This window comes from Prosopis cineraria, unplaced genomic scaffold (genome assembly GCF_029017545.1).
Source record: "Prosopis cineraria cultivar Desert tree isolate PC_DT_omini unplaced genomic scaffold, ASM2901754v1 PC2, whole genome shotgun sequence".
NCBI lineage: Eukaryota > Viridiplantae > Streptophyta > Magnoliopsida > Fabales > Fabaceae > Prosopis > Prosopis cineraria.
Genome location: NW_026555333.1, coordinates 33934256 through 33944528, shown reverse-complemented (window position 1 = coordinate 33944528; position 10273 = coordinate 33934256). Strand labels below are relative to the sequence as shown.

The 10273-nt window shown below is 31.9% G+C and overlaps 1 protein-coding gene across 1 annotated transcript; it reads left to right on the top strand.

The window, feature by feature from the left end:
- Nucleotides 1-7732: 7732 nt before the first annotated feature.
- On the top strand, nt 7733-8346 carry LOC129301718 (uncharacterized). Its single transcript, XM_054940309.1, has one exon. The coding sequence runs from the start codon at nt 7750-7752 to the stop codon at nt 8287-8289; it is 540 nt and encodes a 179-aa protein (XP_054796284.1). The 5' UTR covers nt 7733-7749; the 3' UTR covers nt 8290-8346.
- Nucleotides 8347-10273: the final 1927 nt, after the last annotated feature.

The following is a 10273-nucleotide window of genomic DNA, read 5'->3' as shown; positions in this document are numbered from 1 at the left end:
ACGCGTCGTATATTTATTTAAGCAATGATTAACTAACCTTATAACCTCCTTATTTCCTCAAACTAAAACTGTGGGCTATAACACTAAATAGGGCTCTGTTCACGTGACTGGACTACCCAAGCTCACCAATCATAAGGTATGACTTGATCAAAGATCACATGACTCACTCTCGAACCATAGCTTCCTATATTTTTAAATCTATAGGGTGTCTCATACCCTAAACTATTCTTCTCATTGAACTAGTAGAGAAAGCTAAGTTCTAGTGTCTCGACAAACTATGGGATAGTCCCTCAATAAAATGTGGGACAAGACTATACCCCCGTGCATTAGAGGGCAGCCTAAATACCATATGAATTTTTCTCTACTCCTAATCCCTAGGAAAACTCCCGCCTACTGATCATGCCATAAACAATGCTTACTCCTTTCACACTTTCATTTATTAGTTATCATAATAATCATATTAGGCTCACGATCATGTGCTACCCAAGTGAGCATAAATTTTTATTTTTACTATAACACAAAAACACATCACTTTTGACCTCTTCTATTCCTCTTTCTTATATTCACTACCAACTACTCATTCATAACACAACATGAAAAGATTTTCATTTGGAATATTGCATATACCTCGTAAAAACTCATTTCACTAACAACTTTGCATGTTTAATACACATCAAGTAAAACATATAGATACAATATTACATCTTATGTTACACTCTTCACAAGTCATAATTTGCAAACTAAACACATAATTATCATTTTGTAGCAATTAACATATAACTATCCAAAATAGGATTTTGTTGGTTACCTCAAACTTTTGAGAGGTTAAAGGTTTATCCCTTAATGTAATAGCTTCCAAGCTTGAATTTCTAAGCTAATTAGATGTCTAAGAGCCTAATCTACAATCAACCAAGTTGATCTCCATTAATAATTCCAAACTCAAGCACTAAACTCTCATCTCCACTTCTAAATTGCCCAATGTCTATTCTACATGAGTTTGAGCCTATCCATTAGTTTATTAATTATATTTAGTCTCTAATAACATTTATGGACTATTAAACTCCTATTAATGGCTTCATACTCTTCCAACTACCCATATTAAATGCAAAATTTGGATATTTATGGTGCCTAACAACCCAAGACACAAAAATTCATTATACGTAGGTTTAGATACTCTAATCTACTCCCATTAACTTCATTTAAGTCAATAGATTTAGACCCATAACCCATAGGGATTGAAAATCTACTTCCACTATCAAACCCTAACCATAAAGTCATAAATGTGGAAGAGATGGGGAGATTAATAAGTGTCGTACTTACTTTAGGTGTTTGTAACTTCTAAAATACTCTAAATGTTGTCTAAACATAAACCCTAGTATAGCTTGGCGTGCCTCTTCCATTTTCTCCTTTCTTTCTCTTTATTTTTGTCTCATTTTTGCGATTGATATTTATAGAAAATGACCATGCGCTAAGGTGCATGGCATAGAGAGGTCCTCATTTATATTTGAAGTGTCTATGTGCCACAATGGATGCTCTCCATGCTACGGTGTGTGGCACAGCAACCTTAACTCTTCATTTTCTTCTCCATTTAATGCTTAGGTAGCCTGACTTGATACTGGACACATAATTTAGGCTGAAATACAATCAAATATGATTATTAGACCTCCCTGGCCACACACCACCTCAATTTACTTAATTATCCTAATTAAGCTTAGGAAATCAGGGGATTAAAAATTAGAATGTTACAGCCCATCTCCAAGGCTCTATACTAGATGGCTCTAGGCAAGTTAAATAAGCTTAAGAAATAGCTAAGGGACTTGTTAGAGAAGTGTTGGTTTGACTGAGTATGTCTCCTTGGGATTCACCTATTATGTTTATAAAGAAGAAGGATGGTTGCATGAGATTGTGTATATACTACCAGTAGCCAAAAAAGGTGATGATTATGAAAAAATACCCATTACCCTAAATTGATGACTTGTTAGATTAGCTAGTTGGAGCAGTAGTGTTCTTTAAGGTTGATTTAAAATTTGGCTATCACCAATTGAGAGTAAAAATGGATGATGTTTAATACCTTATTCAAAATGAGGTATGGGCATGATGAATTTCTTGTTATGCCTTTTAGATTGATAAATGTTCTAGCTATTTTGATGGACAACATGAACAAGATCTTCAGGCCCTTTTAGGATAAATTTATAGTGGTCTTTATAGATGATATCCTAATCTATTTGATTGAAGAGGAGGAACATGGAAAACATTTGAGAAAATTGTTGTAAGTCTTGAAGGAGAAGAAGTTGTATGCAAAGTTGAATAAATGTGAATTCTTGCTACAAGAAGTGAAATTTTTAGGTTACATAGAGTCTGCAAATAATATTACAGTAGATCCTCACAAGGTTGATGTTGTATTGTAATAGGAAAGACCAACATTTGTAATTGAGATTAGAAGTTTCTTGTGTGTACCAGGATATTATTGAAGATTTATCTGTGTTTTTTCTAAATTTCCTTTGCTTTAACCAAATTGACAAAAAAGAGTTCGCCATTCATGTGGACTAACAAGTATAACGAGGCTTTTCATACTTTAAAAGAGAAACTAACCACTACACCAATGTTGACCATTCTATATCCAAAATGACCATTTGTAGTGTATATAGATGCTTCACCTAAGGGTCTTAGGTATGTATTAATGTGAGATGGTTGGGTTGTGGCTTATGCCTTGAGACAATTAAGACTGCTGGAGGAGAATTATCCAATGCATGATCTCAAGCTTTTAGTGGTCATATTCACATTGAAAATATGGCAACATTACTTGTATGGAGCACAATTTAAGGTATATAGTGACCATAAGAGTCTCCAATATCTAGTATACTAAAAAGAACTGAATATGAGACAATGAAGATGGATGGAGTTTCTTAAGGACTATAACTTTAACTTAAAGTACCATCTTGGGAAGGCCAACATAGTGGCCAATGCCCTGTGTCAGAAGATGCTCCGTATGGAATATATAATGATGTGTGAATAGAAGCTATTGGAGGAGTTCTCTAGCTAACATCAAAATGTCCCAAATTTTGCAATGTACAACTTAAATACAACATAATCACTAATGAATATATAAAACATAATTAGAAGATGTGTGTTCTAGATGATAGAAATTAGAGAGATTATTATGTTAGAAGCTCATTGAAGCAAGTTCACCACCCTAGTGCTATGAAAATATACCAAGATATGAAGAAATGATGGTAGTGGCATGATATGAAGTAAGATGTGACTAAGTTCATCTCTAAGTGTTTGACTTGTTAGAAAGTCAAGACATAGCATTAGAAGCCAATTGGATTTCTATAACTATTAGAGATCCCAAAGTGAAAATAGGACAGTGTGTCTATAGACTTCATAATGGGATTGCCTTGTATACAAGTGAATCATGATATCATTTGGGTCATAGTTGATAGATTGACCAAGTCATCTCATTTTTTAACTGTCAGAGTGACTATTCTCTTAAGAAGTTTGCTAAGGTTTATATTCAATAAATTGTGAGGTTACATGGGGTGTTGAAAGATATTGTGTTAGATCATAATTTGAGGTTCACATTAAACTTCTGGAAAGCATTACACCAAGCTATGGGTATGAAATTAAAGTTTAGTATGGCTTATCACCCCTGGATTCACAAAAAAAAACTTAGAGAACCATTTAGACTCTCGAGGATATGCTACGAGCATGTGTTATCAAGCTAAGTAGAAGTTGGGACAAACACTTGCCACTTATGGAGTTTTCTTACAATAATACCTTTCATGTGAGCATTCAAATGGCTCCTTATAAAGTGTTGCATGGTAGGAAATGTTGATAACCTCTTTATTGCACTAAATTGTGTGAGCGTAGTATTCAGGGTCCAGATTTGGTTGATTAGACTATAGAAAAGATTTAGATGATTTGACAAAAGTTGATGACTGCTCATAGTCAGCAGAAAAGTTATACAGATAAGAGGAGAAGAATGCTGGAGTTTATGGCAAGCGATCACATTTTCTTGAAGGTTTTACCTATGATTGGAATTGGAAGATCTATTTAAGCAAAGAAGTTAACTCCCAAGTATATTAGGCCATTAAAGATTCTTTAGAGGATTGGGCCTTTAGCATACTGGATTGCCTTACCTCCTCATTTATCCCATGTACATGATGTTTTTCACATCTCACAACTCAAGAAGTACCAACCCAATCTATCTCACATAATTGATCTTGAAGATGTAGAGCTATAAGAAAATTTGACTTATTAGACTGAACTAGAGAGAATAGTTGATGTGAAGGAGAAACAACTAAGGAATAAAACCATTCACCTAGTGAAGATGATATGGAAGGAAAAGACTCTTAAAGATGCTATATGGGAGACTAAGGAGAAAATGAGGCAACAATATCTCCACTTATTCTAGTAAGGTATGTTTTACTAGTTATTTGAATTTTGAGGACAGAATTCTTAAAAGGAGGGGAGAGTTATAACATCCAAGAAACTATGTCTCGTAAGTGAGTGTAGTAGCCTTGGTTGGGAAACTCCTTATGATCGAAAGCTGGGTTAGTCTGAGTTCATGGTAAGAATGCATCTTTTAGATTATATTATGAAAATTATTGAGAGAAAAATCACAAATTGAATGGTAAGAATTCATCTTTTAGATTGTGTCTTAGGCTTATAAAGTCATAAATCTTCATTTTCAGACACTTAGAATGCATCTATGCTAAAATGTCTGATCCATGCTTGTTTTGGTATGAACACACATGTGAATCAACCTCCCATGTGCATTATAAAACTTAGTAGATCCCTTTTAAGCTTGAGTTAGAATTGAAACTTTCTTGAATTAGACTTCAAAAGCAATACTCAACATTATAGGTCAATCTAAGCTTGTTTTGGATTGAACTCACTTGTGTTTAAGCTATTAGTGAAAGCAAGGTATCTTAAGCTTGGCTAAATCATGCTTGACTCTAGTTTGAGATCATGCTTGAATGAGCCATTGTACTTAGACTTTCTTCTACGGACTAATTCTTCCTTGAGTTAGTATGTTGTCCATGCTTGAATCATCTAAAGTCTCATCTCGAAGTGTAACTTAGAGTAATCTATGCATGACACCCTTGTGATATATGCTTGAATGGGTTCCAAGACTTAGTTTCTTTCAAGCCTAACTTGGAGAGCCTTAAGCCTAAATAAGCTATTTCAAGATTGATTCTAAAGTGACTCAAGCATGTTCTAACTTTTATCTACCCACATGTGTTTGAGCTCATATGGAAGCATGGAACTTCTACACTCTAATACATGTTTAAACCATTATAGCTTCACACTTGAACTATATTGAAGTAAACTAGACCCTTGTGTATAAAGCTAATCCACCCATGTTTCGTTACTCATCCATGCATGAATCATATTCTGACAAGTATTTAAACATCACTTCTACGTGTCTTCAATGGCTATTTCACTCACATTGAGTTTCTTAATGTCTCTTTTGGTGCTATATTAGTGAATTCTTACCTTCTTGCATTATATTAATGTTAAACTTGCTTTCATTCAGTTTATAAGCTTTACATGCATTAACAACTCTTTTGAGAGTTTACTTGAGTTTAACTAAACTGTTTCTATTATCTCTTTGGGGGAGAAATCTTTAGGAAAACACCTTCATCTCTTATTTGAGTGAACTAAGGGAATTGTTCCCTTATTTTTTTTATAAAGAAGAGACTTCTCTATGAAGGTAAAAGTGTAAGGAAGATATTTCCTTATAAGAAAAGGAAGGCTTTTCTTGTAAATTGTAAGTTTTAAATCCAAAAACTATAAACTAATTAAGGATAGATTAGTAAATTAGTGAAATTATTAAATTAATCATGTTTTCAGTTGTTGATGAGCCTTTTGGATCATTGGGTAGTTTCAAGGTTGGGCTAGCTAGGATGGAAATGGTTACTAGACCATTTGTTGTGGCGGATGAAAGTCCATCCAATAAGGGGTGAATTAGGCTTAATAAAAGTTTCACTAATTAAGAAAAATAAAATGATAACTTGAAAGTCCATCCAATAAGGGGTGAGTAGGGAATAGAAACTTACACAGATCAATTATCTTGGTTTGACTCCAATCACTTAAGCCTATGCCCAGTTCTTAATTTACACTTGAGATTTTCTCCATTTACTCTTTTAAGATTAAGTCAGGCTCTTGGTTGTCTCAATATGATCCTAAACTTATACTTAAGTTTGAATTACTCTCCCTTAAGCTCCTTGAGCTTAAGATCCTTTATTTCAAGAATAAAAATAGGGATAACTAAAGTAAGTTCAAAAATGAATTACTACTATTAAATACTCTCTCTAAGAGTTCATTTACAATCAATGAATCTCACTTGCAATGAATATTACAATAGTAAGTAACTGAAACAATAAATGAATATGCTTGTGCATTAACTCGGTTGTTCTTTCTTTTCACTGTCTTCAAAAATGCATCTATTTATAGTGTTCTTCATAAATGATCCATTAAACATATGGATATATCTGTTAGAGTTATCATCTTCTCTCTTATAGCTTATCTAAAATGTGGTAGTGGCACAGTGCTTTATGATGGATATTTTACTTTAAATTAAACTCATATTTTTTTAGCTTTATGCTCTAAAAGATATTGATACAATTATTTTTTCCATTGAAACTGACTATAATTCTCCTTCAAATCTTTGGGTAAAAGACTTTCTATTTCCATTAGTTATAGTTTTGCTAAATCATTCTTTTCAAATCATCTGTGGAATAAACTAAAAGCATCATTTCAAGATTTAAAATTAAAAGAACGCTTATGTGAAACAAAAAGGATAATGGAGGAGAGAGAAAGAGAGATAGGATAGATAAGGCAAAGGAAATGCTCAACTTTTTTTCAATCAATCAAAAAAGATAATATAATGTTAATTTCTTTATGACTTTTTATGTACTTTTTATCTTTTTAATATAATTTCTTTTGAATTAAAAAGATGAAAAGGCTAATAGATGCGAAGATACATAAATACATAAATAAATAAATAAAAACATAATGATATGAAAATTCACGAAATCCTAATTGATCTATAAAATATATCCTAAACATATATCCTTATTTTTTAAAAAAATATCGTATAACAAAGAATCCCAATAAAATGATAGTATATTTAGAGAGAGAAATAGATATAGATACAAAAAAACATAAAAGATGTTCAGTATCACGGAGAAGCTTAAAAAAATACACACACACATATAGAGAATGAAAAACACATGAAGGAATTGGCCAAAAGGAGAAAAAAAAAAAAAACACCGAAAGGAAAAATTGAATCAACAAGTTGATTGAGGTTATACATATATACGACCCATTCCTAGCTGTCGTACTTGCACACCACTAATATTAGAGCATTCCTTATTTCGTCATTAACTTGTATATTATAAACAGAAAATGCCGACTTGTGTCCAGAAACTAATTATATTATTATTGTCACTAACAACTAAATAGACGTTAACAACCGCCTAAAAATAGTCCCACTAGCGTGTGGTTGACTTCGTTTCTCTTATTTCAACGATCCAAAAGCTCCAATAGAAAGTGAAACCCTCAATTTTAAAAAATATATCATTTCATATTCACCGACAACCCAATATTCTCCATTAGGTCTCGAAACCGAGTCGTTCACTTTACCAAAACCCTTTGAACTTTTCTTCTTGTTATATAAATATATCTCAACATTGCATTGTGAAGATCTAGCTGGCTAGCAAGTTAACATACCAAGATAATAACATGACAAGTCCTTCAAGCTGTTCATCTTCTTCCTCCATCTCGATTTGCCCTGAGAAATTAGTGAAGAGGGAATTGTCTAATATGTCCATTGAAGCTTATCATGTAGGAAAAGCTGCTTCTGTTCCCTTTGAATGGGAATCTGAACCAGGCACTCCTAAGTTCAAATTATCTAGAGATGCTTCTGATCTTCCTCCTCTCACTCCACCTCCTTCTTACTTATACAACAAGACTTCCAAATCAAAGAAAAGCATGCCCATGAAAAGTAGTTCCTCTTTTAAACCTTCCCTTCTGCAAACTATATTCGTTAACCGCGCCACAAGAAAACAGTCTCCTAATATTCCTTCATCTTCATCTTCATCCACTTCTTCATCATCATCATTCTCGTCACCGGCGTATTTTTCAGTGCCATCTTCTCCTATGATATACTCACAGAAGAATGAAGAAGAAGAACTGTACGATGCGGATGTTCGCAACAGTGCTAGGTGGGGCAGAGGGTGCTATTTCATGATTAAGAAGGTGCTGCCCAGAGATTTTCAGTGATATATGGGTGTGCCCAAAAATGTAATTTTTGTTCTCTGTCTTTATATAAAGTTTCAGTTTAACCCCTTATTTTTATAAAGTATATTTTCAGTTTTTTAACGAAATGCCATTAGTCTCAAATAATTAATTATTTTGTGCTAATCAGTTAATTTTTAAAAAAATTAAAAAAAATTAAACTTAATAAATTAACATTTGAGAATGCATTTAAAAATTTAATGTTGGCATTGTTAATTACATTAACAGTGTTAAGGTTAGATGATGAAAAAAATAATTTATAAAATTAAAAAAATAAAATAAAACTTTATGAAAAATTAACCAAAGGTTCACTCCTACCTTCAAAAATATGTTATTTGGCCATGGCATTGATTTGTCCAAGTGAACATTGTATGTTATGTGTCTGCGTAGAAAACTAAATAAATGATGCATCATTATATAGGGTAAAATAGCAAACTACCCTATGAGTTATCAGTCCAAGAGTGTATAGGATTTTAAATTTATTTTTATATAATATTTTCTTTTAACTTTTGGAAATAGTATAATTTGTTCCTTATCATTAACAAAATTAATTTTGACCATAATTTGACTAGAAAATGATAGAAAATGGCTTCAAAATTTACAAAAAGGACCAATAAAATTTTCTTAGTCATTTTCTATAATTTTTTGTCCTTGTCCATACTTTTTGGGTTCTTTAATTTATTATAGACAAAGTCAATATTTTACTAATGATAAAGGTCAGATTATACCATTTTTAAAAGTTAAAGGAAAATATTGTATAAAAAAATGAGTGGTTTAGGAATCTAGACACTTCTAGGTCTATAGTTTAAGAACTAATTTATCATTTAACCCATATATATGTGTGTGAATATATTACTGATAGTTATTGTCACTGTTGAGTTATTTGTCTCTTCATTTTGGTATTCGACAAACTTAACAAAATGTGCGCGCGCGCACGTATAACTGGGATGATTTATTGTGTTCTATGAAACACATTAAGTTATGATACAAATATATGTTGATAAAAGGTAATTGTAATTCCAAACTCATTTCGTTACAAAACAAAAGTTAGTTTATTTTCAAACCCATGTAGTCAATTGAATATTATTTAAAAGAAGAGAACTTATAGAGCTATATATATATATATATATATTCAAAGCCCAGGAACCCACGTTATAAAAGTTGATTTACTAGTATATATAGTGATTCGAATGCTAAGAAAATCACAAGCCATTTATAAATGAAGAACATATATAGTACCAGGCGCAAAACACAAGAAGAAATGCAAAAAACAGAGCTTTATGAGAAGGATCAGGGATGGGCAACGTTGATGGAATAGATATTGATATATTAACTTGGATTCTAGAAGATAAATAGTTTTATATTATTTTAATATTTTGGTGAGTTAAATGAACCAACCTATCTAACTGAAATGTTTAATGAGTCAAGGTTTATTTGGTCATCATTAAATTACTTTTAAAAAAAGAATTAAATAGCAATTTAACTTCTAAACTATGACTCAAGAGCTTTTGAGACCCTAAAATTATTTTTTGTACAATATTTTCTCTCTGTCTTTGAAAATGGTATCATGTAGTCCCTAGCATAAACAAAACAAAAAAATTTTGATCATTAGTTAACAAAAAAATGATAAAAAAAGATATAAAAAATTATATAAAATGACCAAGAAAATGTGGGTCCTTGTTCATAATTTGGAGTCATTTTTCTATAATTTTCTTGATCATTTTCCTAATCAACTAACAGTTGAAGTTAACTAATGTTAATAACTAGAGCTACATAAATATTGCACTGTTTTCAAAAGTTTAGGAGAAACATTATATAAAAAATGAATTTAGGGTACCAAATGTTTCTCGACCTATAGTTTAAGGGTCAACTTGCCCTTTAACCAAAAAAAAAAATAAAATCAACTCAACTCAATAAATTGGCATGTTAAACGAATTAGCTCAACCGGTTTGCAAAAGAAGCTCTATAT